Source organism: Balaenoptera physalus, assembly GCF_965194825.1.
Source record: "Balaenoptera physalus genome assembly, chromosome: 1".
NCBI lineage: Eukaryota > Metazoa > Chordata > Mammalia > Artiodactyla > Balaenopteridae > Balaenoptera > Balaenoptera physalus.
This window is the reverse complement of record NC_138882.1, coordinates 113,616,909-113,642,714: the sequence shown is the minus strand read 5'-3', so window position 1 is coordinate 113,642,714 and position 25,806 is coordinate 113,616,909. Positions and strand designations below refer to the sequence as shown.

The window sequence follows — 25,806 nt, the reverse complement described above, 5'->3', positions numbered from 1 at the left end:
TCAGAACTGGGCCCTGATGGAGAAGGTCAGTCTTCTGGGGAACATGATGGGAGGATGTGCAAAGGCAGGCTGTGAAGGAGAACACAGAATGCTCTGGTAACCTTTGAAGGGTGGTTGAAGCAGGTCAACGTTGAACCCTGAAGTAGGCCAAGGCTCAGCCAGAGGTGAACCAGAATTTCTGTTTCTGAACAAAAAGTATAAAAAGAAAAAGCGGACAATGACCTTGATATGTAGGGTCATTACAAAAAAATGAATGAAAACATGACTTCACCCTCCCCTATAAAAATAAAAGCAATATTAACATATCCACTATTATTCTATTTTCTCTGCTAAGTGAGGTAGAATACTTACACAGAAGCTCCGTGTCACCAAAAAGAAACCAAGGTCGGCAAGGACGAGACAAAGCTGACAGAACCCTGAGGGTGCGCATCGCGGTGTCTGACCCCACGTGCACCAGAAAGCCTGGGAGAGGATGCGGAGGCTGGGAGAGGGCTGGTAGGCGTGGCCACCGGCAAACAAGCACAGCCGAAGACTGCAGTCATACCTGGGCCAGGAAGTCCTTGTGGCTGCGGACGGCGTGGTGGAAGCGCTTGACCAGCAGCGCCTGCACGTGCTGGAGGGCCAGCTGCACTCCCGTGTTAAGTCGGCTGTGCCCCTCCTGCTCCGGGGGAGCAGCGGGCTCCGTGGGGTGGCCGTGGGAGCCCTGTGGAGTCTGTCTGGCCTTCCTGCTGGAACCCGAACAGGGGTGTCGGAGACTGATGTTTTCTCTTTTCCTCTGAGCGCCGCCTGGTTTGGGAGATGGAATTAATAGTTTAGAAAAACATTCACAAGATCATTGTTTTCTTACTGTGTACATTTTCCCTTCATTTAAGTCAGTGACAAAATATCAGGCCAGGAAGGTTAATAAACTTTTTAAAATTATATTTTCTGATATAAATCACCTATAGACAGAATCGCCTGATATTGCTTAAAAATTCTCTACAGTAGTTAAAGGGAACAAGACAGAGAGGTCTGAAACACAGAAGTAAAAGAAACCAAAAAACAAACGTGCAGAACAATATGTGTAATAAGATCATATTTGTGTTAGACAGCACATTTATCATATGCAAAGAAACATATTTTATGTATACACATACACTCACAATGTGTACACATGTGCAAAGCTCTGAAAGAATACCTGTCAATTGTTAAAAGAGGTTACGGCTTCAGGGGCAGAACTGGATAAGGGCATGGGATGAAGTGGGAAGGGTTAGTGTTTTTTGTATTATTTGAATTTAACAACAAAATATATTCATGTATAACCTGTGTACATAAAAAAAGTAAAAGTCAGAGTTGATTTGGTTCTTTCTAAATTTTTAGAGGTCACTGAGAAGTAGTGGAAAGAGCAATGAACTAGGAGTCAGGAGACCTGGGTTTGAAGCCTGACTCTTACTAGATGTTCAAATTTGGCTAAAAGTGACTCAACCTGTCTGAATCTGAGTTTTCTCATCTGTAAAATGAAAACAAGAAAAAGGTTTTTATGAAGATTAAATGAGCTAACACACGTGAATGTGTTTTATAAACCATTGCAAGCCATCTGTTACGTTGAAGCTATAGTTTATCATCACTGATTAATATTTATTTGCAGAATATGTTGTTGGACACAGAGGGCCTAGAGGATGGCTAGTTGCCCCTAGCTGCTTTCTCCTAAAGTCTCCCAGGACAAGAGCAGCTGCAAAGGGAGCTGGGTCAGCTGAGTCATCCTTTCAGCTAATGTTCACGGGCACCTGCAGTGTACCAGGCCTGCTACTCAGAGGGTGGAGAACTTCTGCAGGCTCGCTGACTACCTGGCACCAGAGTCCCATCTCCACTTCCTTTCTCTTGATCTGGGCTCAGACTTGGTGTCTGCTGTGGATGGCCCTCCCTCTGGTAGGATCGCTGCCTGTCCTCGTGTCTATCCTCTGAACTTTGCTCTCTCCCTGATGCCCCATCCAGACTGGAGTCCACGGTCCAGACCAGAGTTGAGGGCTTCAGGTCTGTTTGTCCCTGGCTTTCTGCTGCCCTCCAGAGGCCACTGGCAGTGAGCCACCCTTCAGAAATGGCTTGGACCCTCTTGGTACCATGCAATTAATGACTCCACAGACAGCCACAGGCTCCTTCAGACTCTGAAGACAAGATCAGAAAAATGCCGTCCTCTAAAACGGAGCCTATTCAAAACAAATGCAATTAGCCACCTGAAAAATGGGAGATAGTGGGAGTGTATAATTGAGGGTCCTAGATTTGAGAGCTGAGACCAGGGAATAATAAGACTCAAAAGCCTGTGTGACTTTAAGGCAAGTCATCCAACTTACATGAGCTCAGTTTCCCCAGATGGGGCCAATCCCTGCCCTACCAGCCTCACGAGGTTATAGTGACAATCAAATAAAACAACGGATATTTAGCCCTTTGTAAAGTATAAACTAGGGCTGAGTTTGACGTAAGAGATATTTGTAAGTGTTGAGATTAGGGTGCTGCTGAATCATAACCAGAAATTGCATACTGTGTTAAGACCTGGCATGTTTTAGCTCATTTAATTCTCTCAATAACCTTAAAAGGTGGATACTATTATCATCCCCATTTTGCATATGAGGAAACTGAGGTACAAAGAAACTAAGTATTAATAAGTACTAGGGATGTAATGTACAACATGATAAAATTAATTAACACTGCTGCATGTTATACATAGAAGTTGTTAAGGGACTGAATCTTAAGAGTTCTCATAAACAAAAAAAGAGGATAAGTATCTACCCAAAGCCACTCAATTAGCAAATTACAGAGTTCAGGTTTGATGTTTGGTCTGCTTCATTCTAGAGGCTATGCTCTTAACCCCTACCCTTGACTGTCTCTTTGGAACTAGAGGCTATGCTCTTAACCCCTACCCTTGACTGTCTCTTTGGAACATTCTATTCTGTGCCCAGAATGACCAGTCTTCTGATGTGTAATTTATTCTTCTAAAAGGACCTAATTTTTCTTTTAATTTTATTTATTCATTTATTTATTTATTGGCTGTGTTGGGTCTTCATTGCTGTGTGTGGGCTTTCTCTAGTTGGGGCAATAGGGACTACTCTTCATTGTGGTGCACGGGCTTCTCTTTGCAGTGGCTTCTCTTGTTGCGGAGCATGGGCTCTAGGTGTGCGGGCTTCAGTAGTTGCAGCACACAGACTCAGTAGTCGTGGTGCACGGGTTTAGTTGCTCCACAGCATGTGGGATCTTCCTGGACCAGGGATTGAACCCGTGTCCCCTGCATTGGCAGGCAGGTTCTTAACCACTGTGCCACCAGGGAAGTCCCAGGACCTACTTATTAAGAAGGAGCATTCTGTGCAGATTAAAGGCCCTGATTCTTGAATCCATCATAGCTTCTAATATAAATTAGCATGTTTTCATTCTGGTCTTGGTTAATGTAAGTTTTTGCCCTTGGGTGAGCTGAGGGAATTTAATTCCTGTGCCTACAAAGCTGGAAAGACCTGGGCCCTGTGGTGAGCTGCTCCCACCCCCTCCAGAGCACTGCACCTTCCTCCCCACTCTGCCTGGATGGCCACCTCTTCTGGTTGCCACACAACCTACCTGGATCATGGCACATGTCTGGGCTGATATATTTGACTATTGTTAGTTCTAGGCATAGCTGGGATCACTTACAAAGCAAGATGAAAACCATGACGTAGAGCTAGCACCGGAAACTAACAAAGAGGAAACAGTCTTTGCACAGGAAAATACTGTGATGTGTTACACTGGGTAGAAAGAGGTAACCAATGGCAGGTGCCCAAGACAGCAAAGGAGAATTGCCTCACAGCTTTGCCTCTGAGAGGAAAATGGAATGGGAAGGGCGACGCCAGGGAGAGGATTTTATCAGAGTGGGTGGATGCCTGTTGTTCTATCAGAAGTGGCCTGTGTTGTGGCAGGTAAGCTCTCCTGCATGTCCATCTCCCCATCCTCCACCCTCCACAGTAAAATCCACTGCACTCACGAGTGCTTTGTGTGGCTCTGAGATTTGGTAGAAATCACGGAAGGGGATGGTTGGTGGCCGGGCTCACACATATGGAAGAGAAACCCCCAGAATCCACAGCAATTATGGTCCCCCCAGTTTCAAAGCTCCGCAGTGCACTAAATGAGGGCTCAAAATAATTTTATCTCCATCTCAAAGAGGCCAGGAGGTCCTAGCTGGCATCTGGGTTGTATTTACTGTCACCATTATCTCTAAGAACTCTGTGAGCTGTCACTCATGCAAGCAGGAGTGGATCAGAGGCCTGGTAGAGATCAGAGGAGGAGATGAGGATGGTGATGTGGCAGGAACAGGAGACCAGGAAGTGGGGTGAGAAGCTTGGGGGTCGTGAAGCTCCCAGCCTGACCTCCTTAAGAATCCTGATTTTGTCTAGAGTCTTCCCACCCAGACCTAATTCCATTTGTCTTTCTTTTGTCAATCAAAGGAATTGAGAGTGCAAAATGCCTGTTATTTTGGGGTCAGATGAAGGCGATGGAGGAGTGTTTGCCTGCTTTGTTGTTTTATGCGCTTTTCCTTAGGCTTTCAAGATAGAGCTTGTGGTGTGGTAAGGGAACAAACTCCACGCTCGGGCGCCATACCAGCAAACAGAGGTCCTGACCCACAATCCTCTGTGACCTTCAGAAAAATCTGTCAAGAAGGAAAAAAGAGAGAATTTGGTTTAGGCATTCCCACTCTCAGAAAAATCTAACCCAAGCTCAATTTTGTTGGGGATTGCTTCATCATAGGAAGAAAATACATTATGACTCTTTGTCTAAGAACCTAGTCTTCTATAAATACAAAAGTGTATGTATATGGTGACCACAACTATGTAAAATATGTGCGCGTATGGACAAAGGCAGGAGGAAATAAGCCAAAAATGAAGATAGTTGCTACGCTTGGGTGAGGAATTATGGCTTTTTGCCTTTACATAATTTCCCTTCTAGACTTTTGTGTTAGACTTTAGCAAAGAACCACCTCTTCTGGTACCTGACAGCAGCCGCCCGGAATCTCTGCCTTACCTCTTCCAGGGGAGTGTCAGAAATTCCAAAACTGCTGAGCCCCAGGTCAGCCAGGCTCTCCTCCAGCTCTCTGAAAAGGCTGGCGTATGCCCTCTGCTTGAAATTCTTATTTGGAAGAAGGAAGATGAGCTCTTGACCGATGCATTCCACCAGCTTTGCCTCCGGGACATGGTGGCGAACCATATCCATCAGATCATTCACATCCCCTAAGACAAGAAGAAAGGTTGACATCAACTCTGTTTTCCAGAACCTGGAAGACTGTGAACTTGCCCAGGTCCCCTACTTTCTTCTGCCTCTCATTTGAGAAAAGGGCATTTCCTTTCTCGGTAGTGACTCTTGTGGAGGAACAGCGCTCCATCATGTCTGTTTTTAGCTTAGTTGGCCCTGTGATGGGCACTGAAAGGGAGATGGAGATGGAAGCCAACCCCCCCCCCCAACTAGCTGTGCAACCTTGGGGAGCTCATGTAACACTCCTGTGCCAGTTTTCTCCTTTGTTCAATCAAATGTTCTGTTCTTTACAAGCTATGCAACATTAGGCAGGTCATACCCTTGTTTCTTCATCTGCGTAAAGGGGAAAATAATGGCACCCACTTTATTGTTATTTGTGAGGCTTGGATCCGTTAACATGCATAAAACACTGAGAATGATGTGCCTGGCCCATAGATGAGTGTTAGCTGCTACTGTTATCATGAACATCAATCTCAAGTAAGAAAGCTCTTGTCACACACCCAGGCCTGGTCTAACTTTTGGGAGGCCTGCACCATTTCCCCTGGGATGCATCTGCCTCCTCAAACAAACAAACAAACAAACAAAACCCTTAATCCCCAGCTCACAGGAAATGCAGAAGGGGGTTGAGAAGCTGTGGAAATGGACCATGGGATGGAGTACAGGAAGCACAGCATGGGGTGTGGGGAAGTGTCCAGTATCAAGTATTCACCTGATACACTCATACCATCAGAACTGAATTTTATGCATGAGCATGTGTTACTTTAAAATTAAAAATCTAATTAAAAAATTTAAAGCATGCATTTAAAGAGACAGTTCCCTAGCACACTGTCTTGAGAGGCAGGTCAAAGGGGAAGGGATTCTGGGGACTCAGAGCCCAGGTCTTGTGTGTTTCTGCAAGCCATCCTCTCAGAGTCAGGATCACCCAATGAGTTCTTTTCCTTCTTTGTTTTAGAAATGACTCATGTGGAGGGATTTCATGGCTTTCAACCCAGATCCTTCTGCCTAGCTGGACTGGAAGGCTTGTTTTAAGTCAAATATGCAAATTAGACTCAATTGTCTTCAGCTCTGAGATGACTTCATGCAGGGGCCGGAGGGCTCCTCACGGGAGGAAGCAGCTCTGCCCTAACAGCTCTCTAGGGGTCACGTTCATTGTTCTCTTAGGAAGGAAATCGAACCTGAAGCTGCTGGATTCCCAGGAATTGTGTCTTAGACGTGTGTGTCAGCCTTTCCAGCAGCAGTCCTTCAAGGCAGTAGGGCTTTAAGCGTCTGGCAGGGAGGTCTGTGAGTGTGCGTGGTATGTGGGTGTGTGTGTGTGAAAAGCCTTCCAAGGAGCTAATGGGGATTGAAATGATCTTCCTTCTCTTATTTCGGGTACAACTACTTACTGTGCTTCCCACCCTTCACAGCATCCCTCTTCTATTCAAAGAAAATAAACTTTTATTTAGAAGGAAAGTAATATTTAAAAAATTCACCCCAGCCAGCAGGCTCTGTTTCCACCTTAACTTTGGCGCACACAGTAATTAAATGTATTCTTTTAAAAAGAATTATTCAGAAAGCAGGGAGGGGCCCATGGCAAGGCAGACTAGGAAAAAGACACAGAAATGTTCTAATAAGATGTGTTCATGTTCACCACAGGTTCTGTCAGTGCAAAGAGAGGGTGGGAGAGTAAATATGATGCACCTCTGGGCATCTTCCCTCAGCTTTTAAGCATGGTGCATAAATACTGTCTCGTCTTCTTGTTTCACCAGATTTTAGTTAGAAAAATATTTGTGCTAAGTAGGAAACTTTGTCTTTTCTTTGATAAGCAGATATTTTCCCCCTTCATTAACTTGGATCAGTACATAGGTTTAGTTTTGCTCCTACTTAGGAATATGGGAAGTGTGGTATTCCAATTGTGAAGACACCCCGGGGAAAGGATGAGAGGCAAGCACTCAAGGAGAATGGAAAGAGCTGTTGACAAGCACTCTAGGGCAGGAGGTCAGGTCCTGCACGATGAGTGCTTCTACAGCGAGAGCCTCTCTTTGGCATCTTCCTGGAGTGGAGGCATCCCTTATGAGGTTTGACACACCCTAATCCAAGCAAGAACCACTGGAAAACTGGGAAACTGAGAGGAAAGCCAGAAGTGTAACAGGGATGTGCGATATTCCTCAGATTTGGCATCTACACCGTGCAAACTGACTCTCTGGAAAAGTGCACGATGAGGGCTGTGCATCGCCGTGGCTCCACCGTAGGGCTCCAGCTGGCACCTTTAGAACCCCTTCTCTCCAGACACTGAGGAATGTGGCTTGGAGCCAGGCAGGAGGACCCCAGGAATGGAGGCTTACTATGGGCAAGGGCAAGGAGTGAACAAAGACTGGATTCATCATTAAAGGGAGAGGGCCCGTAGGTCCATGACTTTAACATCCCTTTGGGAACGGAGGAGGAGAAAAAAACTCAAAGAAGAAGATGAGCAATTGCATGACTGTGGGTTTGAGAAACACACAGAGTGTTCTATTTGCTCCCGTTGAAATGCACGACGGCTGGACACACCCAACAATACCCAGAGATGATCACCAGACAAGAACTGAGGTATAGTCTGCCTGAGTCCTTACCGTCCAAGACTTGTTCTGGAGTTATCTCATCAACGCAGGATGGACACCTGACGGAGAAACCCTTAGACGCACAGCTGCAGTTCCCCTAAAACAGATGGACGTCAGTCATTTCCATAGCATCTCCCTGATGCTGACTAAAGTCACCACCATGCTTTGTTTCTCACGCCAAGTGTAGTCAACACATTTTTCTTCACTGTTTTAATCTATTACTTCATCTGAACATTTTGAAGCTGTGGCTGTTGGATTTTGTTCTGCAGAGTGTGTGAATCAGGCACAGAGAGAACCTTGAAGGATCCCTTTGGCTTGTCATTACTTATGTGAAAGCTATAGGTTGGCCTGTGCAAAACATTCTGCTTCTCCCTCCCCAGGGATGCACGCTGGGCTGTGGAAGTCTATCCAGGACTGGAAAACCCAGAAGCAGCCAGACACTTAAACTACGGGGGCCAGAGGCATAAATAATGCTACCATAAAATAAGCACGAGAAGACAACTTGAATGCGAGCAATGCCTTTCTCGATGAGCCCAAAGCACATTTATAATACTTTATCTCACTTATCTTCACCACATCCCCAAGAAGCAGAGAGGCAATTAGCAGTTTCATTTTCTATGTGGAAAATACCCCACAACAAGGAGGAATTAAGGAATTTGCCTAGGATGACACAGTTTGTTCACCTTGCAGCCCAGACTTGAACCTGGGGCTCCTAACATGCTGAGTTGGTCTCTGCTGGTTGGTATTTCTTCACTTCACCATTTTCAGGTTATAGTTATCAGGGAATCTTTTTCTTAGCTTTCATTTACCAACGAAATTTGGGTTTAATTAGGGAACATAAATGTTGGAATGAAAAAAGGAACTTAAACTACTGTCCTTTAATTAGTGTAACCTTGCAGAATAAGTCACTCCCTTCTATGTTGCACCAAACCACATGTGTAGTTTAGGATTCTGGCCTATAACAATCAGAGGTCGTTTAAAACTAGTTGTTTTATTTGGGGTAAAGCATCTCTGTAAGAGAGTTCAGAATGCCCTTTTATCAAAATTTACAAATGGTTCCAGAAACAAAGAGGTCAATTCTGCTGGCTGGAGTCTGATTTGGGTAGAAGTGTCCGGAACGACAGCACCACCCTGTGTGTTCCTTCTCACCCAGAACAGGCTCTTTCCCTGGACAGACACAGACCTCACAGCCTCCTCCTTGGCTCTGGATGGTCTTCATCTTGCGCACCAAGGTTAAGTAGAAGCCTGTGCCAAAGCAGTTCTTTAGGAAGAGCGGGGTGCCGGAGCAGTAGAGCCGTCCCTGGGCTATGATGGCGATGCGGTCCCCGAGGATGTCGGCCTCGTCCATGTGGTGAGTGGACATGATGATGGTTCTGCCTGCAAGGGCAGGGGTCAGGGGAATCACCAGGCAGGCCTGGGCCAGGTGTGGATGGGAGAGGATGTATGGCAAGCTTCCCATTAAATGGGTTGCAAAAACTGGGAGTTAATAAATAAAAACAAGTTTTCTGAAATAAAGTCTAGAATATTAGAATAAAAATGAAAACAGCTAACGTTTTTAGCATCCTGCATATTGTAAAGCACTGTCTCACAGATCATTTCTTCATTAGACATAGGGCCTGATGCAAATAAATCACCATATATGGGACATGTTTATTATTGTCAGTCAGCATCTTTTGAGTTCTATATGTATATTCTCTGGGTTATTAAGCACTGCATTTATAATCTTTGCAAAGAACACACACACACACACACACACACACACACACACACACTTTGATACTAGCTGGAGATGTCATTGAAAGAAAATGGTACTGAGGATTCCAGGAAGGCAAATCGACTGCAGGATTGAACCACACAACCGCTTTTACGGGCACTAGCTCTGCTTGCTGTCTCTTCTGGATCTGTACCTCTGGTTGCACGTGCCACGACAGAGGAGGAAATGTCACACTTTGAGACATCTCCATCTGCAGCAGTCCTCTGTAGCACTGAATACAGGCTCACTGCCCTCACACCTGGTTTCCAAGGGGGAATTTCACTAGAGCTGCTCCCATGGTTCCAGACAGAAGGGCTGCAGGTCGAGAGAACTTTCTAGAGCTTTTTGGGAAGTAGGCTGCTTCATCGGCAACTCCCTGCTTGTACTTGTGTAAAATACCTCAGGAGGCTTCATCTAGAACTCAGACTCCCCCAAGCCAGTGATCAAGCCCCATCTGGGTATAGTTGCGGCCCTTACGATACTGAGTTGCAAAATGCTAGGTGTGAGAGAGTGGAGAGCACCTATAAAGCCTCAGTGAGAGCACAGGCGATGCACAGCGGCCATTACCTGAGCGATATTTCAGGAGCAGGTCCCAGATTGAGCGCCTCGAGTAGGGATCCACCCCAGAGGTGGGCTCATCCAGAACCACCACCTTGGCATCTCCCACGAAGGCAATGGCAACGGACAGCTTCCTCTGCATGCCACCTAGAGGTACAAGGCGGCAGGGTCACGGGAGCTGTGGACAATTGGAAGAGAAGGGCCTAGGGCTGACCTCATAAGGAAGGTACCTTAGATCCAGCAGCAGCTTGATGCTGCCTCCTTAGATATTCATACAGTGTTCAAAACTCTAGTGGTACAGGCCTCATAATGCAGGAAAGAAAATCCCTGCCTCCTAGGGTCAGACCATTTGAAGACTGTTCTCACCTTTGAGTTCAAACACATAAACATCAGAGCAAATACAGCCCAGGCTGCTGCAAGATAGTATTCCATGTGGGAAATAATCCAGAGGTGGGTTGGTCTTAGATGGTCAGAATAACTTTATAGAATGTTCCAACCCTTAAGAGCTCTCCTGTTATAAGCCTAAGAATATACACACGTACACACACATGCACACATGCACACATGTGTATGCACAAGGCCCTGTGCACTGGGAAACCACGGATATGCCATCTGAAGCCCTGTCTTTTCCCAACACCAAGCACCTGAGAGATCCTGAGCTGCTTCGTTTCTCTTGTGGTAGAGGCCTGTGTCCTCCAGCATGGCTTCCATCTCCAGCTGGGCCTCCTCCCAGGACCTCCCTTTCAGCTGCGCGTAGAACAGGATGTGTTCAGCCACTGTGAGGCTATGGGGACGGGGCAATGAGAAAGGCAATGTGCTCAGCAATTCCACTTCTAGCAATTTACCTCATAGAAATAATTAAAGATGAGCACAAAGATTTAGCAATCACGATGTTCATCATGGTGTTGTTTCTAATAGAAAAATGAGACAAGATACCAACCCTGCGAAAATATCTAAGACAGCTTAAATAGCACGTTATACAATGGAACAGTATGTACACATTAAAACTTACTGCATAGAAGGATATGTAATAGCACGAAAAGATGTTCATGATATCTTAGGTTTAAAAAAACAGCAGGTTACAAAATGGTATGCAGAGTTTTATTCTCCTTTATAATTTTAAAGTATATATGTATATCTATACATGCATAAGAGAAAGGTTTGAAAAATTATATATCAAGGTGTTAACAGTGGTCTTCTATGGCTGGTGAAATTACAGGTGACTTTTTTTTGTTTTAATCTATATTTCCTTCCTTCCTGTCTTCCCTCCTTCTTTGCTTCAATGACTGTATATAACTTTTTAGATAAGAAATAAAAGTTTGGGAAAAAAGCAACTGAAAAGCTTCCTCAAAAGTCAGTTTTTAATGCCTGGCTGAAGAGGAAAAAAGGAGCGATGGTCTCCTCTCTGGTCCCTGAAAGGGACCAGACTTCTGGGCAAGTACTGAGCAAGGGGCCCCGGGACCAGCCACCCTGACAGAGAGAAGGCAGCACCACCCTTCTGAGCAGGAAGACCTCAGCTCCGAGTGCCAGAGCCACAGTCACATGTTCGGAGGGACTTTCTCATTGCAAGCAGGACAAAGGACCCCGAATGTGGGGGAAGCCAAAGAAGAGTACCGCCTTCTGCCCCCAGAGCTGGCATCCCTCAGCTGCACTCTAGAGAACATGTTGTTGGAGGGCAAGGTGAGGTTAGGGCATGGGAAGGGTCTCAGTTCCTGTTCTACTTACTGGTGGAACAGGATGTTGTGCTGTGGACACATGCCAAGGCTCTGCCGGATAGCATCCAGGCTGGTTTCAATGTCCTTTCCCCTAATGAGCACAGTCCCGGATGTCGGTGGCAACAGACCTGTCAGGATGGACCTGCCGAACGCAGGAGTCAGTGGTTGAAAGGCTGGCCTTTAGGAAGGCCTTGGGACAGCAGCCTCCACCCCAGCGTCGGTGATTCTGCCCCTCAATTAAACCCTAACCATCATCAGCTGCAGGAACCAACAGTTTCCTGTATGGGGCTTAGCACCAATGTGTACGTCCAGGCCCCTAGGAGGATGAGCACATCTGCCTTCCTTCTCTGCTTCCTTATTTCCTAGTTCTTTCAGGCAAGCACTGATGGGTGTACACTGATTCCCAGCTGTAGAATGCTCACTTGCAGCCAGAGATCCCTCCCCAACTCAGCCATCACAGCTCCTGGCGCTGTAGGGGGCTCAGTTAAAGGTATTCAGCCCATGGGTCCAAGTTTTGCCTGATGTCACCATTACGAAAGGCAAGGTCTTATTGAGAAGCCCAAGCGTTCAACATGTATTTGTTGATTAACTGATTGAACCCAGGCCTGGGAATTATCACCACAATAATTTTGGATCCAAAATAATAAAAAGCCCAATAGCAATGTTGATTTATTCTGTGAAATGGGAAATGACGACTCTCACCTCATGGGGGTTTTTTGGGAGGATTAAATATAGTTAATACCTGTAAAGCACTTAGAACAGTGCCAGATTAAAGGAAGACTCAAAAATATTATATTACTTTTATTAAATGTTGTGTTCCAGCCACCAGGGGACATTGCGTTTCACATTCGTGAAGTAATGTGTTTGCCTTTGGGGTCCTGAACAGGGCTTGGGGCTCTCTGACCGTATTAGTTAACAAGGAGAGAAATCAGCTAACCCTCCCAGCTCTGTCCCTGAGCCAGATACAATCTCAGGCTCTCTGAACTGGCCTGTTGATCGACCACTAGAGGGAAACAGAACCAAGTATAATGGCACCAGCCCCACATTCCATTCACACGGAACCGCCCTCAGAGAACATTCCAACGCAGGGTGTACACAGTTGTTCCTTCCTGGGGCTCTCTAAGAAGCCAAAGGACTTGACGACTGCGTTCATACGGGTTCCCTGCCCTGCTGCTCCTCGGGAAACCTTAGCCGGCCCTGTTCTCCTTCGCAGCAGATGACGCTCAGGGCCCTTAGAAAAGTGAGGGGAGCTTCCTGACCTGAGGCGTCCATGCAGAGCCTTCATCTTCCCTGAACTTAGTTTTCAGTTGCCAGGCAGTTACCCCACAGCCCCTTTTAACTTTCTCCAGAACTACCACCAACCCTCATAGGTAGGAAAAGGGACGCTCTCTGAAAGTGAGTAGCGCTCTACAGACAGAGGGCATGTGATGGTGGTGGCCATGACTTTATCACCACCATCATGACAGTAATGCTGGGGAGGCTGGGGGTAGGGAGGCCGGCTCGCAGCATCAAAGACAAGAGACAATTGTGGGAGGACCTGGCTCTCGCCCCCAGGGAACCATTACAACTTGGTGACCTTGGGTAAGTCACTTCAGCTCTCTGGATGTCCACTTCCCTGGCACAAAGGGGGCAATAAACTTACTACTCCACCTCTGTCTCCAATTTCATGTGAGGATCAAATAAAACAATATATGCGAATAAGCTTTGAAAACTGCATTGTGCTTTACATCTTCCTGGGACACAAATATTGGCACATTTTTGTCACTAAAATTCAGTGGGAAAGAATAGACTAAAGCTAAAAGAGGAAGAAGAGAGCCAGAAAATGACTGGAGACTCACAAGGTCGTGGTTTTCCCTGCTCCATTGTGACCGAGGAACGCGGTAATCTGGTTTTCATAGAAGGTAATGTTAAGACGGTCCACGGCTGGCCTGCCACTGGGCTCAAAAATCTTTACCAGATTCTTCACACACACCCCGGGAACCAAGCCTGGGAGCTCACGTTCAAAGAAGCAGTCTTGTTGGAAAAAATGAACATGATGTAACAATGCCTCAGTGTACACATTTCCCAAGGTTCTTTCTTCAGACTATTGTCTTCTGCCCCCATGGCTTTAGCTATGACCTTTGTAAGGATGACTACAGAATAATAATGGTAATAATAGTGTCCAACATTTATTGAAAGGTTACTCTGTGCCAGGCATTATTTCAAGTGCTTTATATGGATTTCCTCATTTCACCCTTACTACAGCCCTAGGGGAATAGATATTACTGTGCCCATTTCTATTACTGAGGAAACCTAAGACACAGAGACATCAGGAGTCCAATCAAGGTCACATGGCTTATGAGTGGCAGAGCTGGGATTCAAACCCAGACCGCACTCACTGTCTGTCTGGAGAGTTAGCCCTAAGCTCAGCCTTCAATCCCAGGTCCTCATTTCTGATAGTCTGCTGGGCTAGAAATCCTCATGGATTTCTTGTAACAGCTCAGGCTCCTCATTTTCTTCCCCAAACAACATTTTCCTTCAGACTGTCCTATGTTCATTCTTGGAGCTGCCATTCTCCTGGTCACCTTGGCTCACATCTCTGAGCCAACTCTGACTGAAACTGACTTCTTGCTCCTCAGAACTCCAGAGTTTCTCCAATTAGGGTGGGACAGTCCACTCTTCTTCACTATTGTCCCTCAAACTCTGTCCCTCCACTTTTCGACTTCCACACCCCCCTACTGTGTGAGATCCACTTGGTGTTCACTTCTGCCTGTCCTCCAGTCTCTCCCTGCTTTAGTTCACTCTATACAGCGTCACTTAATTTGTCATCGTAATATTGTAGTTCTGAGCACTTACTCCCCTGCAAAAAAAAAAATATATATATATATCCTGTTGCTTCTTCTCTCTGTGCCTCCTGGTCTCGCCTAACACTGAGGTGGGACCAGCCCCCAACCCCCTGATTTTGGTCTTGGAATTACACTCTGGGAGGAGGGTCTTCCCACAAGTTCTGCTGACTGGAAACCACAGGAGCCACAGGTCTCTGACCTCAGCTTTGTGAAATGGCACCTGGGATGGACCAGAGGCATGGAGGCTGGACCCTCTCATGCAACATCAGGTGAAGTCCAGAGGCCATGCTGCCTCTCTAAACCCAGGGTGAGGATAGCAAGAGCATTTAGTATCCACAGAGAAATTCTAGAGAAATTCATATGCTTAAGGAATAGAGAACATGGTGGTGGGGGGGAGTACAGAACTGGTTCAAGAGGGAAGGTAAGGGAGGCAAAGGCCAGGGGAACACTTGCAAACTTAGTCCATGGGTTGAGGAATTATTAGGTAACTTCCACGGTCAGGAAAGGCTTTTGATGGCTTGAATGAATGGACTTCTAGATTTGTAAACCACGAATGAAATGTAGTCAGCTCCTTTAGACTCTTTCCCCCTGTGCACAGGAGCATTTATTTTTGTCTTTCCTTATAGCTCATATCCGCTTTAAGACCCAGTGACCCAAGTTATTGTTCTTGCTAAATCCTCGGAAGTCAGCACATTTGTGCAATTCACTTGGGGTTTGCCTAACAAGGGCACAAACACACCACATACTTTGGATTTGCTTTCTCCAGGAAATATGCGTTAATGTCTGGCTGGACCATTCATTCCGCACATGTGCAGCTGGACCCTTGAGAAGGTATTAGGTTTAACCCTTGTCAACAGAGACAGTCAGTTTCCTGGGTTCCATTTCACCTCAGTCATGAGGTGTTTTACTCCGGCCCTGTGCAGTGTTCTGAGCCTTTTCCTTGCCTCTGTTCTGCATTCTTTACTGAGGTTTTTACCATTTATTCCTTCTGGGTATTCCGGGTCCTCCATTTCCTCTGTTATGGGTTCCGTCTTTTCCAAGGCCCTTTCTTCTCTGGTTGAACACCCTGCACCAACCAGAAGCCACTGTTACTCTCCTGGTGAGACATGAGAATCAGGAAAGGCAGGAAAGGCAGGAAAGGAGGGGAAAAGAAGGCGGAGCAGAGTTTCCTACCATAGCTGGAAAACACAGTTCCCTCAGAAGGCCAAGTTGGCATTCCCAGGACAAGCCCCGAGCAAGGCTTTGCCAACCTCTGACCTGCGGGGCTGTGAAGTTCTGGCAGTGGCTGGAAGGGCCTCCCAGCTGGCTGATTTGGCAACCTTTGCTGAGCCCAGAGGGAGTTTTGTAACAGGAGTTTCACACATCCTCTCAAAATGCCAGGAGGAGCCCACAATGTCAGACATTGTGATTAAAAAAAAAAAAAAATTAACAAAAAATTAACTTTGAAATGGGTTAATTTTCTTTAGCTCGTTAACAGTATTTTTCACTCCAATCCAAAACATGTCAAAGTCATGGTGAACCTTGAGTAAAAGTCCATTCAAGCTGATATGATGGGCAGCCAGACTGAGACATCGTTTACCTGAGAAATCTACTTTTATGGGCATTCAAGAATTTGGAGATTAATACCAGAGTTGAGTCTGGTTGACGTACAGGCTTGCACAAATTGTGAATTGTGGTGTAAACACACACACGTTCTCACACTCACACATACACCTACCTCGCCACCCCCCCACCCCCCCACCCCCCTGCCACAGAGGCACTTTTTGTAAACTTGGCATTTGGTTTAAAAGGATATCAGGACATCCTGAAAGCGGAAGAGAAGCAGAAAAGCAAGCCAGCCACAGAAGAAAGCAGGGGCAGGAGGAAACCATTGTCGCCAAGCATCTAAAGGCTCTGGCCTCAAGTGCACATACATGAGCAGGGTGAATTTTTCAATGCTGCAGCCAACCAGGGCCTCTCTGTCCACACCGCTGCCTGTAGATTTGCAGGTTGTGTGGTGGAGTGGCGAGTAATGGGCCTGGTGGTCAGGGACCCGCCCCCTCCAGTACCTCTGTTTTCTGAAGGACTTTTAAATCTATTCCCCACAGTTCCTTTGATCTCTTTATTAGCTATCATACTGCACTAATGTATAATAATAAAATAGCAGGGGGAGATATTCTTCTAGTCACTGGAGTGAGTTCCTTGCCAGGAAATGTATGTCCCAGTTCCAGATTTTGTCCCAAGTGAACAATGGGAACTGGGTAAGACACTGGATATCTCTTGGGCTCCATGTCTTCATCTGTGAAAGGAGGGGTTTTGGTGGAAAAACTCACCTCTTCTCTAATTTTAGAGAAATTTAGGAACCTATTTCAGTCTAGCCTGTGAGACAGGTGAAAAATATTTGGCTTCTGTTGGCAAAAATATGACTCATTTTTGAAGGAGCACATTTGTCTTAAGATTTCTCTTTTCTTTTTTTTTTTCAGAGGCAGCGTATCTGCTGAGATTATAGAGGGGAAAAAATGCCCACAAGTCCTGATATTCATTGAAATTAGAAACATTCCAGGAACAGACTTCTGTGTTGAAAATTCCCATTTATGATGGGTTATAACTTTATTATAGTGGAAATTTAAAAGTTTATAGATAGACAAGAAAGACAGACAAGCTAACATAATGGAAAAAACAAACAAACAAACTGAGCTGTTGAAGTGCTGTTTGTTTGAACCATTAAAAAAAAAGGCAACCCCCCCACCCCAAAACTTTTAAAGGTCCTAGGCTAATCGCCTAGAGAAAACAAATATCTATCTTAGTGCTTAAAGGATAAATCCTGGCCCAGGCCCAATAGTACAAAGTAAGGAGCAGGTAGGTGAGGAACAAACAGATTGGATAGCATTTCCTTTGCTTCCAGAAACTCCTAGCTCCAGGGGAGTCCCCAGCTCTCAGCTCTGGAATTTCTCTGCCTCCTCATACCTCACAAGAGTCTGTGGTTTCCCCCCAATTCTAGAACTCTCCCTTGGCCTCCTATCCTATTCAGGAGGAAAGGTAAATTTTATCTAGGATGCATTCTGGGCAAATGTCCTTTTAACCCTCTTTCCCAACCAGAGGAAAGACCAATACTAAGAGAATTTGGGAGTATTTGCCTTGAAGATCACAGCTCTGTCCCGGCCTCCAGATGGGCCCTTACTTTGGGAAAATAAATTCATTTATATTTGAAAAAGTAGAGAGGAATAAAAAAGCAGATGAGGGGAGGCAGCAGAAGACGAATGTAAAGATTCCTCTATGATTCTCTGGATCTGTTTGCTTTAAACTGGGAAGTTGCAAAACTTATTTGCACCCTGAAGTGGTTTGGCCTTCTTTTAAGAGTGTGCCTTAATCTACTGGGCACGACCAGGACTCAAGGGTTTATCAATGCTCAGCCATCAACCTGGCCCAGTGACTCACAAAATAGGGCTCCCAGAGGCTGTGATGCTACACCAAGGAGCAGAGCCCCCAGCAGACAGCTAACTAATCAGGAATCTCACACTTCATGTAAGAGCCACCTCTACAATGCACACACATCCCATGCAGAGCCAAAGGAGCTAATTTCAAACATTCATTTTTCTTTTTTTAATTAAAAAATTTAAAATAACTTACCTTCACCACCTAGCCAATAAGACTCTTGTAGAAGGAAGTACCAAGGAAGTGGGGTTCCATAGTCCCCTAAAAATAGATAGGCAAATAAAGAGAAAAGCCTAAGTAGTTCCACCTTACCACAGTTGTATAAGATCTAGAATTTATCTTCCTGAACCTCAGATTGTAACTGTAGATATTTATAGTTCATACGCATTACGTGGCTATCCACATGCTTCCTCCAAGACTACTTCTTCTAATATGTTTTAATTCAAAAGGTCATGTTTTGGGGGTGAAACTGGCAACACTAAGACTGATGATCTTGGCCGACATTAGTTTTCTAACAAAAAAGAATCTAAGCATACCCCTTTTCTTTATTTTTTTCACATATTCTTATTCTATTTTATTGTTATTTTTTAAAATATAAATTTATTTATTTATTTATTTTTGGCTGCATTGGGTCTTTGTTGCCGTGTGTGGGCTTTCTCTAGTTGCCGCGAGCAGGGGCTACTCTTTGTTGCAGTGCGCGGGCTTCTCATTGCGGTGACTTCTTTTGCTGCAGAGCATGGGCTCTAGAGCGCAGGCTCAGTAGTTGTGGCGCATGGGCTTAGTTGCTCCGCGGCATGTGGGATATTCCCGGACCAGGGATCAAACCCGTGTCCCTTGCTTTGGCAGGCGGATTCTTAACCACTGCACCACCAGGGAAGTCCCAAGCATACCCCTTTTCAACAGTTACCAGATAATAATAATAATGATGATAATCACTAACATTTGTTGAATGCTCTTTCTGTGTCAGACATAACTGTAAGTGCTTTCTATGTGCTAAATAATTTAATCTTCAGAACAACACAAGGGGATAGGTAGTATTACTATTTTTGTCAATAAGGAAATTAAGGCACACTGAGTTTGAAGCATCTGCCCAAGGTCACAGCTAATTTAACAGAGGTGCAAGAATTCCAACATAGGTAGTCTGGTTCTAATACCACTGATCTTAACCATCCCATCCTACTGGATCTGCCTGGGTTTCAAGGAAAAAACTCCCAAATTTCAAGTCCAGTTCTCTTAGCAGGCTCTGCTGCCTATAAATGTTGATTTTGTGAGAACACTATCTTTGCTTATTTAATAGTTATTCTGTGTTTTCATGGCCAGTGATAGACTGTAAGCTCCTCGAGGGCAGGCTTGTGTCAGTCTTTCCCACTCCTTTTTTCTCAGAACCTGTGCTGCTGAGCCTAACACGTTGGTGCTGCTTAGTACATAGTGGTTGAACATATTAAAGCTTTAGGTTGGCTAAAATAAAGCTCTTGAAAATGCACAAATTTTATTTTCAATCTAATATGCACTTATTATATCTCTCTCTAATGGCCCAGTGAGATAGAAAAAAATGGAGGCTGAGAAAGTTCAAGTGTATTTTTCAAATTCATCATTATGGGTTGAATTGTGTCCCTCAGCCCCCCTCCTCCCTGAAAAAAGATACGTTGAGGTGTGTGTCAGAATACAAAATAATACTTGGTCTTTGTCCTCATTTCCGGGCACAGAGCTCCTAAAACCATTGGAGTTTCCTGAGTAATAGAGTGCCTTTTGTTATTCATAATAGTTCATTATTAGTGTGAAGAAATGCAAGAGATTTTTGTGCATGGAATTTGTATTCTGCAATTTTACTGAATTTTTAAATTAGTTCTAACAGTTTTTTTGATGGAGTTTTTAGGGCTTTCTATATATAAAATAATGTCATCTACAAATGTTACAGTTGTACTTCTTTCCCAGTTTGGATGCCTTTTATTTCTTTTTTTGTCTGATTGCTGTGGCTAGGACTTCCAATACTAGGCTGAATAGAAGTGGCGAGTGGGCATCCTTGTCTTGTTCTTGATCTTAGAGGAAAAGCTTTCAGCTTTTCACTGTTGAGTATGATGTTAGCTGTGGGGCTGTCATACATGGCCTTTATTATGTTGAGATATGTTCTCTATGTACCCATTTTGCTGACAGATTTTATCATAAATGGATGCTGAATTTTGTCAAGTGCTTTTTCTGCATCTATTGAGACGATCATATGATTTTTATGTTTCATTTTGTTAATGTGGTCTATCACATTGATTGATATGTGGACATTGAACCATTCTTGTATCCCTGGATTAAATGCCACTTGATCATGCGTTATGATCCTTTTAATGTATTATTGAATCTGATTTTCTAATGTTTGTTGAGGATTTATCACCTTTGTTCATCAGGGATACTGGCCTGTAGTTTTCTTTTTTTGTGGTGTTTGGTTTTGCTGTCAGGGTAATGTTGGCCTCGCAAATTGTGTCTGGAAGAGTCTTCTTTCTTTTTTTTTCTTGGTGAGTTTAACTAAAGTTTTGTCAATTTTATCCTTTCAAAGAACCAGCTCTTAGTTTCATTGATCTTTCCTATTGCCTTTTTAGTCATTTCATTTATTTCTGCTCTAATCTTTGTTGTTTCCTTCCTTCTACTTTGGGCTTCTATTTTTCTTCTTTTTCTAGCTTCTTGAGGTGTAAAGTTAGGTTGTCTATTTGAGACTTTTCTTGTTTCTTGAAGTAGGCATTTATTGCTATGAACTTCCCTCTTAGAACTGCTTTTGCTGCATTCCACAAATTTTGGTATGTAACATTTCCACTTTTTATTTGTCACAAGGTATTTTTTTTATTAATCTGATTTCTTCTTTGACCCATTGGTTATTTTAGTATGTTGTTTAATCTCCATATGTTTGTTAATTTTCTAGTTTTCTTTGTATAATTAATTTCTAGTTTCATACCAATAGATCAGAAAAGTTGCTTAATATGATTTAAACCCTCTTAAACGTTAAGACTTGTTTTGTGGCCTAACATATGACCTATGTCAGAAAATGTTCCATGTGCTCTTCAGAAAAATGTTTATTCTGTTGCTTTTGGATGCAATGTTCTGTAAGTATCTGTTAAGTCCATCTGGTCTAACATGTTGTTTAAGGCTAATGTTTCCTTATTGATTTTCCATCTGGACGGTCTATCCATTGATGTAAGTGGGATATTAAAATCCACTACTATTATATTTCTGTCTATTTCTCCTTTTAGGTCTGTTAATATTTGCTTTACATATTTAGTGCTTCTATGTTGGGTGCATAAATATTTACAAATGTTATATTCTCTTGTTGGATTGACCCTTTTATCATGATGCAACGCCTTCCTTCATCTCCTATTACAGTCTTTGTTTTGAAGTCTATTTGTCTGATATAAGAATAGCTACTTTGGGTTTCCATTTCCAAGGAATATTTTTTCCCATCCCTTCATTTTCAGTCTTTGTTTGTCTTTATACCTACATTGTGTCTGCTGTAGGCAGCATATAAATGGGTCTTGTTGTTGTTTTTCTTTATCCATTCAGTTACTCTATATCTTTTGATTGAAGAGTTTAGTCATTTACATTTAAAGTAATTATCAGTAGGTATGTGCTTATTGCCATTTTGTTAATTGTTTTCGCTGTTTTTGTAGTTCCTCTCTGTTCCTTTCTTCTTCTTTTATTCTCTTTGTGGTTTGAGAACTTTCTTTAGTGGTATGCTTAGTTAGATTCATTTCTCTTTCTCTTTTATGTACTCATAGATTTTTGTAGTTACCATGAGGCTTACATATAAAAACTTATACCTGTAACAGTTTGTTTTAAGTTGATAACAACTTAAGTTGATCCCATTCTAAAGCTCAACATTTTTACCCTCCCCTCCACATTTTATGTTTTTGATGTCACATTTTACATCTTTTCCTCTGTGTATCCTTTAACAAATTATTGTAATCAGTTATTTTTACTACTTTTGTCTTTTAACCTTCCTACTAGTTTTATAAGTAGTTAATCTACTACCTTTACTATATATTTACTTTTCCAGTGATATTTATTCTTTCACATGTTACTAATTAGCACCCTTCCTTTTCAGCTTAAAGGAATCCCTTTAACATTTCTTATAAGGCCAGTTTAGTGATGGTGAACTCCTTTAGCTTTTGTTTGTGGAAAACACTTTCTCTCTCCTTCAAGTCTGAATAGTAACTTTGCCAGAGAGGACTTTTGGCTGGAAGTTTTTTCCTTTGTTTTGTTTTCTTATAGCACTTTGAATATATTGTGCTACTCCTTTCTAGCCTGCAAAGTTCGTGCTGAAAAATTTGCTGATGGTCTTACAGGGGCTCCCTTGTCCATGACAAGTTGTTTTTCTCTTGCTCCTTTTAATATTCTCTCCTTGTCTTTAGCCTTTGACATTTTAATTATAAAGTGTCTTGACATGGGTCTCTTTGGGTTCATCTTTTTTGGAACTCTCTGGGCTTCCTGTATCTGAATGACTATTTCCTTCCCCAGGTTAGGGAAGTTTTAAGCCATTATTTCTTCAAATAAGATTTCTGTCCCTTTCTCTCTTCTCCTTCTGGGAGGCCTATAATGTAAGTGTTAGTCTGTTTGATATTATCCTGTAAGTCCTTTAAGCTATCTTCACATTTTTAAAATTCTTTTTTCTTTTTGCTACTCTGATTGAGTTCCATTGCCTTGTCTTTCAGTTGACTTATCCTTTCTTCTGCTTCATCTGGTCTATTGTTGAGCCCCTCTAGAGTATTTTTCAGTTAGTTATTGCATTCTTCAGCTCTGTGACTTATATTTGGTAACTTCTATATTTTCCTTCTCTGTGTTGAAGTTCTTGCCTTGTCCATCTATTCCTCCCCAGTTTGGGTGAGCAGCTTTATGACCATTACTTTGAACTTCTATCACGTAAATTATTTATCTCCATTTCATTAAGTTTTTTTTTCTTAAGTTTTATCTTGTTCTTTCATTTGTAACATATCCCTCTGTTTCTTCATTTTGCTTGACTCTCTGTGTTGGCTTCTATACAGTAAATGAAACAATCACTTCTCCCAGTCTTGAAGGAGTGGTTTGATGTAGGAGATGAAACTTTTTGTTCAGCCCTACCCCAGCTCTAGTTGTCCCTCACACCTCTGTGTTTGTCCAAGCAACCTATTATATTTTTAATAGCTCCTGGTAGTTGAGGATGTACCAAGACCTGTCAGTGTCTCAAAGGGGAGGATAGCAGCACCTAGATGCCAGGTGACTGGAAGCCAGACCCTTGGGCAGCAGCTTTTACAAATACGCAAATGTATACAGTCCTAAGGGGCCACAAACATAAGTCTCACTGGTCACCAGAGCCAGATGATCTGGAGGTGTCCCCTGGGTGGCAATCACAGAACTCCAGGTTCCAGACAAGTGCATTAACTCCTTTCTGGGAGATACTGGTGAGCTGGAGTAGAGCAGTGTGAGAGTGCCAAGATGGCATCCACAGCCTGCGTTCCTTGAGAGCAGCTCTGTAGGCCACTAAATATGTGCCAAACCTGAAGCCTTCCCCTCAGTCCAAAGCTCCAGGACAAGCAAAGCAGCCCCTCACAGAAAGATTGGTGTGTATTCCGCAGTCCACTGTCTGTGCAGTGCCCTGTGGGTGGTAGCCTGCCAAGAATCATCCTTCTGATTGCCATACTCCATGGAACCCAAGAACCCAAGCTACTCCAGCCTCAGAGTCAGGCAATCAAGGGATGTCCTCTGGATGTCAGCTGCAAAAATCAGGTACCACATGCATGTAAAGATCCCTTCCAGGAGACACTGACGCTCTGGAGCATGGCAAAGGGAGAACACAAAGATAGTGCCCACACTCCGAGGATTGGAAAGGGTTACAGTTAACCCCGAGACGCATGTTCAATTAGAAGCCTATCCCTTAGGCCACAATCATGAGGATTAGCTAATAGGCCTTCTTCACAGAAAGACTTAGCTCCTGAGTCTGTTGCCTCTTACTGTGCCCTGGTGGTGATAGCTGTTTAAGAACTCTTTCTTCATTGATTACAGTCCTGTAGGATCCACTAGCATAAGTCCCACTGGCCACCAGAGTCAGGGGATATTAAGGTGTCCCCTGGCAGCAGTCACAAAAACCAGGTCACCAGATAGGGGTATGAGCTCCTTTCTGGGTGACACCAATTATTACAGTCCCAAGTGACCAGGAACACAAGCTCCCCTAGCCTTCAGAGCCAGGAGATGAAGAGGTATCTCCTTAGAGGCAGCCGCAAAAATCAGGGCATGAGACACGTGTAAAGGCTTCTGTCCGGGAGACACTGGTGCTCTGGAGCAAGCAAAGGGAGAGCACAGAGATGGCGCCCTCCAGTCTCTGTCCACAGAGAATGTTCCAGCAGGCTACCAGATGTGTGTGTTAAATTAGATGCCTGCCCCTCAGGCTAACACTTCAGTATAAGTAGGTGAGTCTCCTTCATTTTAAGCCTGGACTCAATCAGCTGCCTCTAAGCTGGGCCCTGGACAGGTGAGTCTGAGCACATACGCCCTTTAAGTGGCATTTCTTAGATTGCTACCATCTTGTGGGTCTCAGGATGTGAGCCCTGTTGGTTTTCAAAATTAGATGTTTTGGGGGCTCATATCTCAAGTGCATGTCTTAAAAGTTGGGATGCCTGATGTGGGGTTTGAACAGTTTGTTCCTCATGGAGAAGCTTTGGGTTCTGAGATCCCTCCTGGTTGTGGGTCACTGTGCCAAGAGTGGGGCTTATGGTGAGATTGTGTCCTAGACTCTCCTACCCACTTTGATGTGTTTTTATTCTCCTTTGCCTGATGTGTAGCCATCACTCAGCTAGACTTTAGGTTTTTTTTAAAGAGGAAATTGTTCCATATGTAGCTGTAGACTCACATGTCTATGAGGGGAGGTGAGTTCAGGATCTCCCTACACTGCCATCTTCTGAAGAATTTGAACAGAGGGTTGACACCATCTGACCTAGATTCTGAAAGGATCTCTCTGAACATAGTGTGGAAAACAGACTGGTAGGAGATGATGACAGAAGAAGGAGGCTTGGACTGGGAAGGTTGTGTAGAGGTGGTGACAAGGGATCAGATTCTGAATCTGTTTCTAAAGCCGAGCCAACAGCATTCACTGATGGATTTTTGGTTCCTGGACTTAAGTTTCAAATGCGGGTTCTGAGAATCCAAGTTGAAAGACCTTAGAAAGAATAAGATTTTTTTGAAAATTGAAGTATAGTTGATATAGAATGTTGCGTTAGTTTCTGGTGAACAGCAAAGTGATTCAGCTATATATGTGTGTGTACATACATATACACACACACACATATATATATATACTTTTTTAGATTCTTTTCCATTATAGGTTATTATAAGATACTGAATATACTTCCCTGTGCTACACAGTCTTTGCTGTTTATCTATTTTACACATAGTACTGTGTATATGTTAACCCCAAACTCCTAATTTATCTCTCCCCACCCCACCCTGTTATCACCTCTGGTAATCATAAGTTTGTTTTCTATGTCTGTAAGTCTATTTTTGTTTTGTAAATAAGTTCATTTGTACCATTTTTTTTAGATTCCACATATAAGCAATATCATATGATATTTGTCTTTGTCTGACTTATTTCACTCAGCATGACAATCTCTAGGCCCATCCATGTCAATGCAAATGGCATTCTTTTCTTCTTTTTTATGGCTGAGTATTATTCCACTGTATATATGTACCACATCTTCTTTATCCATTCATTT

General features: G+C 43.7%; 1 protein-coding gene and 1 long non-coding RNA gene across 2 annotated transcripts in view; one reads left to right on the top strand and one right to left on the bottom strand.

The window, feature by feature from the left end:
• The window catches only part of ABCA4 (ATP binding cassette subfamily A member 4), a 126,747-nt gene that overhangs the window by 38,291 nt on the left and 62,650 nt on the right, over positions 1-25,806 (bottom strand). Inside the window, exons 17-27 of the mRNA XM_082409722.1 lie at positions 18,284-18,349; positions 15,651-15,740; positions 13,688-13,862; positions 11,860-11,991; positions 10,779-10,918; positions 10,144-10,281; positions 9,007-9,200; positions 7,836-7,920; positions 5,017-5,222; positions 4,597-4,645; positions 545-786 (exon numbers count right to left, since the gene is read on the bottom strand). Coding sequence (XP_082265848.1) covers positions 545-786; positions 4,597-4,645; positions 5,017-5,222; positions 7,836-7,920; positions 9,007-9,200; positions 10,144-10,281; positions 10,779-10,918; positions 11,860-11,991; positions 13,688-13,862; positions 15,651-15,740; positions 18,284-18,349 — 1,517 coding nt within the window. The remainder of the gene's footprint in view (positions 1-544; positions 787-4,596; positions 4,646-5,016; positions 5,223-7,835; positions 7,921-9,006; positions 9,201-10,143; positions 10,282-10,778; positions 10,919-11,859; positions 11,992-13,687; positions 13,863-15,650; positions 15,741-18,283; positions 18,350-25,806) is intronic.
• Positions 767-3,365, top strand: LOC309636621. Its single transcript, XR_014250106.1, has 2 exons — positions 767-2,831; positions 2,878-3,365. It is a non-coding gene; the product is annotated as an uncharacterized lncRNA (long non-coding RNA).